The sequence below is a fragment of the Melopsittacus undulatus genome, chromosome 7 (assembly GCF_012275295.1).
Source record: "Melopsittacus undulatus isolate bMelUnd1 chromosome 7, bMelUnd1.mat.Z, whole genome shotgun sequence".
Taxonomy (NCBI): Eukaryota; Metazoa; Chordata; class Aves; order Psittaciformes; family Psittaculidae; genus Melopsittacus; species Melopsittacus undulatus.
In genome coordinates, this window is record NC_047533.1 from 31544375 (window position 1) to 31559234 (window position 14860).

The window sequence follows — 14860 nt, forward strand, 5'->3', positions numbered from 1 at the left end:
TACTGCAAAATTATTCATGCTCCAAAACTAATTGCAGCACTCACAAAGTCTAAGCATTAAGACAACAGAAAACCCCTAATAACTTTGGGTGGCTTTTGCTCCAATGCTAGCATTTTGAGCTGTGGTCACCTACTATAGGTTTAGAATCTTACATAAGAGCAAGGAATTCAAACACAACCACCCTTTGGTGGTAAATTTTGAAGAACATAAGTTAAACTAATAGACTGTCTTATTTCAAAAGAAGTCTTTACCCCTCCTACACAAATTCGCGTGTTCACACTGCCGTATTTATTCAAAGACAGACTGGAACATTTCTTGCCCTACTTTAATATACTTTTCCCTCTCTTCATTTGTCATTAGAGACACAAGTTCTGGATTTTCATTAACTTCACCATATGAATGAGGCTGACCAGCTACCATTAAAATAGGACCTTGTGTTTCCTGTTCTTCCTGCTCTTGTTCAAAGTTGCTGCCTGCTACTTCCATTCCTGCTGCTCTTGAGTGCTTGGCATCACCTTCAGACTCACTAACATCACTGCCTGATGGTGGTTTGCTTTTGTCAACAGGAGCCTTGTCTGTGCTAGATGACAGCTTGGGTTCATGGAACAGAAGAGTCTTGAGGATTTCATTATCAATGACAGTTTCTTTACCACTTTCTTCAGTTTCTTCAGAGGCATTTACTGCTAATACACAACACTAAGTATCAGAGTTATCAATAGTTTACAGTTACCACAGGCATTCCGCATAAATTCATTTCTTTTACTCTGGGTCATCTTTACCCACGCTATAGGGTTTTCTTCAAACTGCAGGAACTCAAGACTTTTCAGCTTTAAAGATTGTCACTAATATTACTGCATGGCTAACAGCTAAAAATTCCAGGAGCTGGTATCTGACCTCTGACTTTACAAATGCTGCCTCAGTCAGGCTAAAGACTGGTATTTATAAGCTGTGATAACCACTAGTGCAGAATTAAAGTGCAACTATATTCTAAACCAAGCTGACTACATTTTCAATAGGGAAGCTACATTTAAATGCAGTAAGGCTGCCAAATTTAAAGTATTTGCTAAAAAAAGAAAAAAACAACTTACCAACACTGTTGTTGGCGGTTCTTGTTGCTCCTTCCACAGTGCTCTGTGACATCCAGATAGGTTGCTTCTTAGTTGGTTTTTCTCTCATTTTCTTCTTGTGCTCAGAGTCTTGGACATCAATAACGAAGTTTTGAGTGTACATATTGCTGTAAGAGGAACGCCTGCTGGCCCGTTTCTCAGGTTGGCTGCAGGATTTCAGCGCACTTGAACCCACCTTCTGATCAAAGCTGAATGAAACATCACCCATTTGGGGCAGGTTAAATTCACACAAGAACCCCACAGTTCCCATACAAGCAAACAAAACAAGACCAATAAAAAGCATGTTTTGTCAGCAGAAAAGCTTTAACCAGTGCTCTATCTTAAAGCAATTCTCATTCCTTGTACTTCATCTCAGAGGCAAGTGCCTTTGAACTGATTTTTGCATGGTCTCCTCAGTTGTGTGTCTCTGGATGGAGCATGCTGCTAGAGAAACATTTTCTCACAGAAAAGGTTATGAATATTATCTAAAGAAGTCTGGAAAATTATAGTTTTATTTTTGCTGCTTTTAGAATTAAATACGTAACAATAATTTAGAATGCCTTAGATATTGCAGGCTTCTTCATTAAGCAGCTGATAAAGCAGAACTGAGTAGAAAGTGGGCTACAATTCAGTATTTCAAAGGTTTTATAACTGAGCAGCTTTCGGGGAGGGGGGGAGATGCTGATCAGAAGTTCAAGGGTTACGATTATACCTTCCTGACAATTCTGGTATTTCTGTTGGCTGCGGTTCCAGCAACTCATATGGCAGAGCAATGTCTTCAGTTTCACGCAACAGCACAAAGACAGGTTCCATCTGCTCATTGAATTTCGCTAGCAAGGTTTGAGTGTCGCGCTTCAGAAGTGCTGAGGCATCTTCCTCTACTTCAGTGTTGCAGTAAGTGCAATGGAAAGTCTCTGCAACATGATCCACATGGGGAATTCTTGAGTTTATAGGACACAAAAGACCAGCAGTATCTTGTTAAGAAAGCCATAACCTGGACTATTAGCAAAATGTTCACATTAACTAGGGAACTCAAGTTATAAATGCAAGTCTTTTTTGCCTTTTGGAGAGGGACTGATATTCACACACTTACTATGCAAGGGAGAAATGGCTGTATTGGGAGAGGAAAAGTTAAATTGGCTAGGCATGGAATGTCAGCAGATAGTAAGATCTAATATTTTTCTTCTATCTTTTTTTTTAGTTCATGTAGGAAAACACATCTGCTAGCATAAATAGCATTTGTTGTTCAGAGGTTTGAAGTTCAGAAAGACTCATTTAATGCTAAACCCCTGTATTTATATCTTAAGTAAGAGAAAAAATAAAGCATATTCTATTAAAAACGTATTGCAAGCCTCAGTGTTTGCAATGTTGACAAAGTCCCTCCATTTAGAACAAGAGACGATTTTGCTAACTGAAAACACACTCCTTTCACCTTTTGACATTCCAAGCTAGGCATGTAAAGTTCACTCTCTCTGGCTCTGGCATCCTTTGCCAATTCTACAGCCCAGATGTTAACAACACAGCAGCTGCGCTTAGAGTAATGCATTATTGTGTGATGCCATATTAACTCATTTTGAAAGAGTACTTTCTGTTGAGTTATTTTGATTTTAGAGAAAAGAAATCCTCAAGCCCTAGTGCACTTCTGCTGTGGATGTGTTGTGGTGCCACAGGAGAAGCCCAGACTTCCCCCCTTCCAGCACAGGGAGCAATGGAATGCCTCTACTTCTGAGCTGCAATACTCTTTATCACAGTAGCTGGCTGCAAACAATTTTTTCCATCTTGTCCAACTCTTTCAGCAGAAGAACTGAACACACAAATGGATTAACTGATTCATTCAGAACAGAATCAAGTGAGTACTGTATTCTTCTGTATGAGGATATAGGGATCACAAGACTTTGGTGTGTAGTCATAAAACAAGTTAAAAGTCTTGTTCATAACAAAGCTGAGGCCTGAAATCTGACTCCAAACCCCAGCACATATATATTCTTCCTCTTGCTTGGCCTGTTCTACAGGGACAGCTTTCTTCTTATCCTCACCTTCCAGCTTCTCCTGTCCTAGGACCTTTTCTACCAGCAAACAAGAAATATATTCTAAACCCATGCTTTTATTGCAAAGCTTGCATAGAAGCCAACTTTGTGCTATCAAAGTTACTTTTCAAGATGAGAGCAAATAAGCAACATACCTGTAAATACATCAAAGAGCTGATTGACCTCAAGGTCCGTGTAAGTGCTGGAGCAAGACGGACATTTAAAAGAGAACCTGGTAGTTGAATTCCGCTCATTCGCTTCTATTTTGCGGCGTATATGATCCATTTTGTATTTTATCACATCCACCAGCACCTTGTAGTTGATGTAATAGTAATTGTGTCTTGTGCTCTTCCCATTAGGCCCTGTTTCAACTCGCATACGCAGCTTCACAAACTTGTCTGCCTTGAGCGTATTGAGGATAACACGCAGTTGCTTACGTTCGTACTTGAGCAGCTGTAACAGGTCATCCTCTTTGATGCAGGGGTAGCGGATCAGCAGATCAAGGGCCAGGGAGTGCTCTGCTCCATAGAAGCCACGCACTATGTATTTGGCCAATTGTTTTAGGGCTGCCGGGACCTCTGTGATAACGTTTTGCTCTTCCATCAGGAGCTGAACCACTGTCAGAAAAAGAAGTGCTGCACAACAAACAGAAAGGAGGTGGGCTATAGTGAGCCTTTCTTAGCACTGACCTGGTCATTTGCTGTGCTGTGCTTCTACAAGAGTCTTCATGGAACAGATTGATGTCAAATCCTTAGCCTACAACTAGGGATGGGGAAGATATCAAAGATTACTTAATTTTGATGTAAATTATTCATGTCCTCTTGTGTAAAAAATCACAGAAGATACCCAGGAAAACAAGTTACAGAAAGTTCATAATAATTCTCTTTACAGAGGACAGCACAGTTACCTTGCATGTTCAGGTCTGCCCAAAGTATCTGTTTTCATTCATAGCCAGCCGGTAAGAGCTGAAGTTAACACCATGCACCTTCAAAAGTACAGCTCAGGACACAAGCTAGGTAAGAAATCTTTGGCTTAGTTCATAACAACATGTGAAATAGATGAGCCTGCATCTCCCTTTGCAGCAAAGCCACAAGAGGTTTTTCAACACCTTTTAGCTTGCACTTTGTGATTGTTCTGCTGGGTGCAGCATGTTAAATCTGGGGCACAGAGTGCTCCATCTTGTCTGGCATTGCCTTCACTCCTTCCAGGTGCCTGGAGCTGTGCCTGCTTTTTCTACCACACCAGATCACCAGGGAACATCTGTAGCAGAACATTTTACTCCTTAGTACTTAATCAGTCCAGCTGTCCCAACTGTGCCTTACTTGTGAGAAGTGGAGGGAAAACAAAAGAATTGGCATAGGTTTCAATAAAGCCACGTCTCAGTTTCCTTCTTTGAGGCATGTTAAAAATCCTGCAGTGGTGTTTGGTAGCACAGCCACAGGCAGGCTGCTGTGCAGAGAACTGTGCCATGTGCAGCCAGGCAGTGCTGGTGTAGCTACAGGACCAGGCAGTGAGCAGGCAGCGGATGTGTTACAGCACACTGCATTGCCAGTACTGGCACCTGCTGCTGAGGGGCAGCTTGCTCAAGCACAGGTAATGCCACACAGAGCTTCCAGGTGCCCTCCATCAGAAATCCTAGATAAAAACCCAAACATGTTCACAGTAGCCTGGCAGTCAAGCCATAATTGAATTTACATCTCACAGGAGCAGCATCTTGGTTAATCAAAGCCAAACATAAACCTGCTGGTCTGAGGCTGGAAACACTGAAAGCAATAGCACCACACTGACCTAAATTTCTTCTCACAGGAAGAGTGGGGAAACTGGAATAGGCTGCTGAGACTGGACAAGAGCCTGAGCAGTCTGACCTCGCTTTGAGATTGGTTGTGCCATGAGCAAGGTTTAGACCAGATAACTTCCAGGTCCTGTCTAACCTAAATTCTTCTGTTCCAAGTGTGGTTAATTTCAGCACAGTAAGAAGAGAAGCTTTGGGAATGTCAGTCAGTTCCTTGACACTCCTCCTCAGACTGCAAAAAGAGCATTTTTGTGCTTTTTCCACATGAGCCTGGAGAAAGAAGCTTTTTTTTTTTATTGTTGCTTTCACATTTCTACTCTTTCACTTCTCCTTTGCCCTCATCCTCAAAATAGGCTCAACTACAGTGCACCTGACTGTCACATTGAGATGGGCAGGATAGCTCATCACAAGACAAACAATATTCCCTTCCACAGGCAGGAAGGGTTGGAATCTGCAGCTTGCATTCAACCAAGCCTCCCAGAAGCTAAAGCCTGTTCTTGCTGCCAGTCAAGTCCTCGTGAAGGTTTGACACACATGTGGATGTGTCTGGTGGGACAGGGACATACTGTAGCCCAGAGTCAGGAGCTTCATCTGCTGAGCAGAGGCTAGATGCTTAATAAAATCATTTCAACTGCAATCCCACCTCCACCTCTTTCCCTGATGGATGAGCTACCTCAGGTTGCCAGGGCATTTTCTGCTGGATAAAACCATAAGCACACCTGTTGGATAACAGGTCAGTGAGCACAGCAGCTACTTCTGAGCCTCTCAACCATGTTCATCCCTCAGCTGCACTTGGCAGGCAATTTTCCTTTCCCCATCCACAGCAAGGACTCTTTGCTCTTGGGGTTCAGTAGGCTTTCCACTGCAGTCAGGATAAGGGTATGCATATATATATGTGTGTATATGTATATATACATATATATATATATATATATATATATATACACACACAGATATACGATATTGAGAATAGCCAAGAAGCTTCGGACTGCAGAGAAGCTATCCGTGTGTGGGATAGCTTAGGTTTACTGCTCTTGACCCAGGGCTATGGTCTGGTTTCCCACATTTATCCAGTACTTTAACCTCAGGGGCACTTGAGCACAAACTACAAGATTTCTGGAGCACAGACAAACATCAGCCTTCTTCCACAGAAAAGTGGGCTAACTTGCTGTAAAGACACCTCCTTCCTCTTTCTGGCCTCACAGCTTTGGAATGTTTCTGTGCCACAGCTTATACTCAGCAGGAAGGACAGGCGGTCAGTGTCCTCAGCCAGCCTCTGTTCCAGAGATCAGGAGCATGGCTGTGATTCTCCTCAGGCTCTGGAATGCCCTGAGCCTTGATCACTGAGGAGCACTAAACTGCAGTCCCAGCACCCAAGTCAGATACAGTACTAGTCACATGCATTTGTCTGGGCTAAGATCTCAGAAAGGGCCAACATGCCTCCTGCCTGGATTCATTTTATATGAGCACCAATGTGAGTGTGGGAACCATTAAAAAAGCAAATCCACTTCTGCATCTATCCCTCGGCTAATGGGGGCAGAGCCCTAGCACTGAAATACTTGTATTACAAGCAGGTCTCATGACTGTTTTTCTTACCCCAAGCCAAATAGAGAATGAAATAATTTCAAAGGGAGTGTGATAAGTAGATAACATCATTAAGGAAGAAGTAGGACCTGAACTGTAAGTTTGAGGTTTGCTGACCTATCAGTTCTCTGGATGACTCCTTATCCCAGACTTGCATTGCATACTTGCATCTCTAAGGCAAGCAGTGCTCTGAAGTGCTGGGAAGTCTGGACTGCACTTAAGTGCTTCTGAGCGCCTTGAGGTTAAAAGCTCTTCAGGTTCAGGGTCCTATAACCAAGTAAACTATTCAAGGAAGGGAAAAAAACAGCTCACCCACACAGCAGAACTCCCCATACATAGATAGATAGTGTAAATATCATGAGTATATCCTGGGAAATGAGTGAAAAGCCTTTTCCAAGAACAAATCTATAGAACCCACTGTCCATTTGCAGTGGGAATCTAGATATGCCTTTGGTTCAATGTAAAAGGAAATCACTTTCTTTTACAAAAATAGCTGATTTTGCCCTGAGTAAAGAGCATTCATGGAAAATGCAAACCCCTGCAGAAGTGTTCCTTTAAGCTACACAAAACCACAACAGAATCACAGAATCCCAAGGGCTGGAAGGGAACTCAAAAGATCATCTAGTCCAACCCCCCTGCAAGAGCAGGGTAACCTAGAGTACATCACACAGGAACTTGTCCAGGCAGGCCTTGAATATCTCCAACGTAGGAGACTCCACAACCCCCCAGGCAAACTTTGCAGTACTCCAGCAAAAAAACACATAAAATCAAAGTGGGGGAAGCTTTCTCTGCAGTGCTTTGGTTATTTCAAGTTTTATTTCTCCAGCCTGTTTTAAAAAAACCTCATCTTCTAATCACCAAAACTGAAGTCTTCCAATTCAGGAAAACTGCTGATTTTTAAGATCTGTTGTGTAGTTTTAGCACACAGGTAGCAGTTCTCCTTTAAAAGCCACTAGAGATGACTCTTACCAAGGAAGGGAGGAGGAAGAGGAGTAGGTCCCTACAGAGAGAGAAGGGCTTTAAACTGGAATCTGCTCTGTAGGTGAGCCACAGTCTGCATTATGGAGACAGGTACTTTGCTGGTCATGTAGACTAGAGTATTTCCAGCTGATAGCATGTCTGGATAAGATACCTCAGAAGTCACAGTCTAGCTTCTGCCTTTAGATACTTTTAAAGTATTTACTTACATGAGTCTCTGAGGGGCTACCTTCTTACTACATTGATTAGTTGTAAGATTATTCAGTTACTTAGATGCTTGAGAGGCCCTTCTGCTTGTAGTTAATACAGAGCCATCATAATCTGAATAGAATTGCAGAATAGGAGGGACCTGAAAGCTCATCCAGTTCCAGCCCCCCAGCCACAGGCAGGAACACCTCACATTAGACCAGGTTGTTCAAAGTCCCACCCAACCTGGCCTTGAACACTGGCAGGGACAGGGCAGCCACAGCTTCTCTGGGTAACCTGTGCCAGTGTCATCAAGGAGAGATTAATGCAATGTTTTGTCTTTCCCACATAAAGGATCTACCTTTTGCGTCCTCTTTTTGCTTTGGGAAACCTACACAGAGATTGGCAGGCAACAACCAAAAGCTGAATTTCAAGTTAAGAGGGTATCATATAGAGCAAGTTCTGCAAGGTTTCTCCAGAGCCAGTTGCTTCATTAACATTTCACTCAAGCTGTCTGAGAAAGGAAAGTACTCATCTCACACTTCAGAAGGCACTAAACCATAAAGATTTAGTAAAGCAATCTCCCATCACACATCATATAACCATATTGTTTGCAGGCAAGTTAAAAACCTCAACATTACCTGTCTTGAATAGGCAGGAGACTTCAGACTGACACTGCAGAATTGCTCCTTTATTAAGAGGTCAAAGGAACTGCAAAACAAGCTTAAGTACTTCCCAGCCTTTTCCTAGACCTATCTGTGATAAGCCCTAATCATCACCCAGCTGGAGCAAGAGAGTCCCCAGATCACATTTCATTAGCAACTGAATGAATTCAGCCTTGCATACATTGTGTCATGATAAAGTCATAAATCTATTACTCAATGAAATCCGCCTACAACAGGGAAGGACTGCAATAGTAAGTAACTGCAATCTTTGATTAGTGTTTCCATTAGCATGACTTTAGAAGACTAAAAGTAACATAACCATTAGCTCTTCTTTTGTTGTTGCAAACCAAGTATTTAGTACAGGTATTTTACATAATCTGTGTTCAGAAGCTTTCATAAGCAAACCTGGAAACTCGAATATCTTACAAAGAAAAAAGCTGGGATTTATATGTTTATTGGATTTATATTTTTACTTATTAATCTTTTCAAGTGTTTTATGTTTTCAAAAGGAAACAAAAAGCAAATTTCCACTGCATTTCTCTAGAAGATTAAGTTATGGATACTATTATTTCCTTCTGTGGGTTAGACATCTGTGTTTAAAAAGATGTTGAAATACAGTTGCCAGACACTGTATTGTCCAGGGTTAAAATGCTGAATTCTATTGGGATTACCATCATCCTATTCCATCTCAAATCTGTATCTTTTATGTATGCACAGTAAAGGCTAATATTTTGTAGTGATGTGGCTTAGGTCTTCATGATACGAGTCGCACTGTGCAATGTGCTTTTGTTACTGCTGTTTGCTTCTGAAACTGCAACTCTCCAATTTACCTGGGTCCATGGGGAGCCCTCAAGGTGTGGGTGCTGCTCTGCATAGGACAGGCTGTGGGACTGGCACCTGTGAACATCACTACAGAAGGTGGCGCCACTGAGAAATAGTCAATACCGGAGAAAGAGCCTCGTAGTTCAGTAGCAAAGGTTGGATACCACAGCTCAGAAACTGCAGGAACAGGTGACTATGAGAAAGATCCCTGAGATGAGCTCTGCTTGTGATTCATAGCAGCAGAGGTCGGTTTCGTGCCTTATGCTGGGAAAGACCCTTTACTGATCTTTTTCTGTTCCATCAATAAGAAATTATCTGATGGATGCCCACAGCTGAGGAATGTAATTGGCATAAACCTTCAACTGCAAATCGAAAATGCCCACAGAGGTAAAATGAAGCAGATGCGCCTCATTCCATGTAGTGGTTATTGAGTGTGCCACTTTGTTGTCACGTTACACTACACCACGCAAAGGAGCAAGACTGGTACCTGTACAATTCAGTCTGTGGAAAGCGTTTACAATGAGCAATACCCGTGGTTTTTCCCCCCGAGTGTTTTAACAGGGCAAATGCCGTGTAACCTCAGTGCTGCCACTCGTGACAGTCCTCAGCCTGCGCATGGAGGTGTGGAGCCGATCACAACAAAACAGCTTTCTAAATTAAGGAGTGCAATAGTCTGGCTGATAACACTGCTTCAGAAACAGGAAATCCCGGCTGCCTGTGCCAGCTGTGCCTGACACCAGGAGGGCTCCTCACCGAGGACTGGTAACCTCCACACAGCAGAGGTAAGCCTCCATGTAGCAAAGGTGCTGTTCAGCCAAGTGTCTGCCTGTTTGGTGACTGGGAGGGAACCCCACATGGGCTCATGCTGTGCTCATGCAGCGCTCCGAGCAGCAGTGAAAATGGCAAGCCAAAACCAACCCCAATAAAGATACAGAGTGGTTTGGGCAGGTATCTGTGGCTGTGGCACTGAGGGCCGTGGGAAGCAGGGTTTGTGCCGGTGTGTTATTGTGGTGTTGTGCAACAGAGACACCATGGAAAGCGGGAGGTTGAGGTGGGGATAGGCAGTCACCTGGCTTCACTTCAAACCCATTTGGCGCTGGGGTGTTTATCTCTGATGCTGTGTGCACACACTGCACTGGCAGGCTGCTTGGGGAAAAGGAGGCCCATAATCAACTGAGCAGTCTCAGTGGGAGAAACAAATGGAGTCTGATCAGAGGGGAAAACTAGTGAGTTGCTGCTTTGGGTGACAAAGGATCCTCACAGAGCAAATGTGGTTCATTTCACCTGCTGGCAGAGCAGAGGCTGCTATAGATGGCCTGGTGGGAGGCTGTGACCTGCACCTTGTGTAAATAGGAGCTGTTGTAAGTTGCTTTATTGTCCACTCCAGGCCAAATGGCTGCTGCTGTCCCTCTCACCAGACAGGTATGTGGAAGCTGTGTTCTGGTGTATCTTATATTCTCCATACCAATTGATACCCTGTCTGCAGCTGAAAAAATAAAACCTCTGTCTAGCTCATACATTGAAGTACTGCCAAATAACCACCAGGAGTACAGTGAGCACCTGTAGATAGCCTGCTAACCCTGTCCACACTGTACTCTTCATCATACAGGCATCTCCCCTCTTTTTCCCTGTGCTGGCCCCTTCTCAAAGTCTCTGTCTCCGTGTGCTGCCCTGAGATCTGTTGATTTTATGAACCATCCAAACCTTGCATTGAGATGGTTCAGTTTCTTCGCATTTTCCTATGGTGCTCTCCCTGTGTTATTAATTCCATGATTCCTGAAGGCTTGCTGCTGTTGGACTACATCAATTTCGAGGGCTTTAGGCCTCTCTATGGGTTAGTTTATGTCACAATCTTTCTGATATCTAGAAAGATAGGGGATATCATGCCTGTATTATATATGGGCCTCAGAGGTACAGCGTTTGAAACCAACATGCCTGGAGGATTTTTGAGAGCCTGAACTGAGATGTCAAGAATTAGGACACATTGTACAGCACTTCATCTGATTGCAGCATAACTCCCTCTGTCTTGATGGTTGTCGTGATCAGTACTTCCAAGTGCAACCACGGATACCACAGACTGGTACTGGCCAAACACCACAACTGACTGGGTTGCCTGTGTAGCACCTGGCAGAGATGGGTGAGGATTTGGTTGTCCCAGTGGGTACTTAGGCCTGCCTGGTCTGCAGCACCTCCCTTGCTCTTGCAAGGCCTTATCCTATTTACTATCTTGAGAGCTGGAACAAAGCAGAAGCCTTTCTCCTTTATTATGCCATCCTCATTAATCACAGGAACACAGCCTGTCCTGTGTGTGAGTGAAACACGACATCTGTGTAAAAGGAATTTTGGGATCATACAAAGAGACTGTGTCCCATTCAAAAAGGAAGGGGAATAAGTAGCTGCTGTGTTTGCTGGCTTCCGGATGCTTTACAGACTCCAGCTGTATATCTTGCTTTTAAATCTGAAGATTGGTTGACTGGGGTAACATATATATTTTAACTTCAGTATACTTTCCTCAGAGGATCTGTTTAGATCTACTATCTCTCAGCATGATTTGACAAACTATAGTAACAGCAGTTGCTGCAGGTGGGGAGGCACATTTTGGTTGGGCTTTCATATGACAGCAAATGAATGCATAGTTTTGGGAGCAGTGGGGTCAGTAGAAGAGTGTACTCTTTCTCTTGTTTTTCCTTCTCCATCCAATCACTTCTATTTCCTTTCCCCACGTGGTTCATGCAGAAAGCATACCTTCTGCAGCTGAATGGGGATATCTTGACAGAACAGTTTCCAGCTCTCAGGGGATGGTGCATAGAATCATAGAATAGGGTTGGAAAGGACCTTAAGATCACCTAGTTCCAACCCCCCTGCCATGGGCAAGGACACCTCACACTAAACCATATCACCCAAGGCTTCATCCAACCTGGTCTTGAACACTGCCAGGGATGGAGCATTCGTAGCCTCCCTGGGCAACCCATTCCAGTGCCTCACCACCCTAACAGGAAAGAACTTCTTCCTTATATCCAGTCTAAACCTCTGCTGTTTAAGTTTCAACCCATTACCCCTTGTCCTATCACTACAGTCCCTAATGAAGAGTCCCTCCCCAGCATCCCTGCAGGCCCCCTTCAGATACTGGAAGGCTGCTATGAGGTCTCCATGCAGCCTTCTCTTCTCCAGGCTGAACAGCCCCAACTTTCTCAGCCTGTCTTCATACAGGAGGTGCTCCAGTCCCCTGATCATCCTCGTGGCCCTCCTCTGGACTTGTTCCAACAGTACCATGTCCTTTTTATGTTGAGGACACCAGAACTGCACACAATACTCCAAGTGAGGTCTCGCGAGAGCAGAGTAGAGGGGCATGTACACCACTTGCAGGAATGCAGATGTAGCATTTTGGGAACTAAGTTGGTGCAATCAGATGTAACTGCTCAAAGTTTAAACAGTGATGTGATTCAAATGGTTGGTGTAGCCTGAGAAAAGGCTGTGTCTGATAGAAACACCTGCAGGTACCTGAATTAAAGTTCTACTTTAAAAACAACATGGCAGTTCAGCCCTTTGCTACAACTCAGTGCTTGTGATCTATCTTTATTACTACAGACAAAACAAGTACTTTTTTGTTAATGAGATGCACTACTTTCATTGAAATTTTATAAGAAGGGAAAAGCCTAAGGATTAACTTTTTTTTTTCTACATCAGGTGTCTTCCTAATAGAGAAGCCTTAGCCAGATTGAAAGAAACACAAGACTATTAGTGGAAAACCCTAAGCAAGCCCTATGTCTGGAGTTACCTTAAACACAGAATGCCCAACAGAGGCTGCCTCACTACTGGGATTCTTCTATCGCTCATCCATCACCCTTGAGCTAGGAGAACAAACTTTGCAAAACAAATTACACTGAAAAGGATTGTCCCATATACAATTAATATAATTCAGAGCTGATTCACTGTGGATCAGAAAATGTCCTAAGTACAGTGCTTCTCAGTATGTAAACAAAATAACTCCTTTATAATTACTGTCCTCTCCTCTAAGTAACAGTATGAGAGCAGACTTAGCTACAAGAGGGCTTTAAAATCTTTGATGCTGCAAGTTATGATGCTCTGCAAACCTGGTAGGCAGACCAAGAGAGAACAGCTGTGTGGTGTGCTTGCTTCTTGATCACAGTATTTAGCCAATTGGTATGCTGTGTTTCCAGACTGCTTTAACAAAGGCAGGTGCTTATAAAATGCATAAATAACTGGAGTTTTCTTCCCAAGGCAAATTGTGGTTTCTGCTACTGCTTTGACTTAACATTACTCTTTGTGGCTCATCTTGTTCTTCTGGTGCAAAGGATGAAAGGTTTTGCTGCTGGACAGCTTGGGTGTGCCTTTCTCACCAATGCTTCTGGTCCTCCCAAAGGAGAAGAGTCTCTCTAATGATCTGTAACATAAGCAGGACATTTCCCTATTGATGCCACCAAGGTGAAATCCAGGTTTTTGAGTTTTCTGTTTGGATTGCTTTCCTTCTTTCTCCTTACACCTGTAACCCGAAGAGGTGGCTGCCGGAAGGTTGGACGGGTGTTTGTGCTGGGAGTATTTTGTTATCTGTGGCATTGGCCTAAAGCTCTCAGCTACTCCCTCTCGTTCCGCTTTCCATCATGCCTCCATGTATGCTCCAGCTCAAGTCTTCTATTTACTCCTGCTGCTTTTCCTGCAGGTACTTTCAGCACATCTGCTCTGGAGCCTGGCTTCTAAGCGAAGTCTTAACTCATAGCTGACTCTAATGCAAAGTCACTTGCATGTGTGTGCCATACGTAGTGCTTGACTGTAACGGAATCCAGTTCTTTTCCTGGATTCTCCTATCCTCACTAGTTGCTAGTGTTTTGCTTTTTAACATGGGAGATGCCATCCTTTCTTCCTCTGAAAAAGTACGGGGCTTTCCTGTATTGTAGAGGTGTGAAATTTTAGTAGCAGATAGGTTTTGCATTTAAATGCCAGCACCCTAATATTTTGTCTTTCCTGTAACGCCTTATTTGAGCAAGGTCCGAACAACTGGATTCTTTGATTTACATTACCTGTAAAAATCCCTTGGAAGCTAAAATACTGAGGCTGTTCTTTACAGAACTTGATTATGCAGTGATAATACAAAAGTATGTTTGTCTTGTTGCTTACATGTATATATATCTCTTTTTTTTGCTATCACTTGCTGATTTTTCACAACACAACTAGGAAAGCTGTGTAAAACCCTTGTCTAAACTCCAGAAAGAAAATACGTACCCTTGCTTCCTTGACATAGGGAAAAACAAACCTTAAAACAAAAACTCAGGCCACCCCTTCAGTGTTCGTGAGGCACCACAACTAGTAGACATTAGGAAGAAACTCTTTACTGTGAGGGTGCTGAGACACCGGTACAGTGTGCCCAGTGAAGCTGTGGCTGCCCCACGCCTTGCAGTGCTCAAGGCCAGGTTGGACTGGGCTTGGAGCAACCTGCTCTAGTGGAAGGTGTCCCTGCCCGTGGCAGGGGGGTTGGAACTGGATGAGCTTTCAGGTCCCTTCCAACCCAAAACATGGTGTGATTCTATGAAGCATGCCCATTTTTGTTCTTTGCGTCTGTTAGAGAAAAAACAACAAAGAAGCTAAATGAAATCTCAAAGCTTCAAGTTGTTGTATACATTTCCCTAGTGAAATGGTCTGAGCTTCCATTACAGTGCCTAGGGCAGCAGGAGCAGGAGGGGG

General features: G+C 43.5%; 1 protein-coding gene across 2 annotated transcripts; it reads right to left on the minus strand.

Annotated features, from left to right (window-relative positions):
• On the minus strand, positions 1 to 3758 carry LOC101872406 (general transcription factor IIE subunit 1-like). Of its 2 annotated transcripts, none has more exons than XM_031048989.2 (4): positions 3289 to 3758; positions 1819 to 2020; positions 1089 to 1315; positions 1 to 680 (listed from the first exon to the last, which is right to left on the minus strand). In XM_031048989.2, exons 1-4 carry the CDS (start codon positions 3734 to 3736, stop codon positions 289 to 291), a joined length of 1269 nt encoding a protein of 422 aa, XP_030904849.1. In that variant the 5' UTR covers positions 3737 to 3758; the 3' UTR covers positions 1 to 288. The 2 variants fall into 2 exon arrangements, with proteins under 2 accessions (XP_030904849.1, XP_005149117.1); XM_005149060.4 differs by having other exon boundaries at positions 1 to 683.
• Positions 3759 to 14860: the final 11102 nt, after the last annotated feature.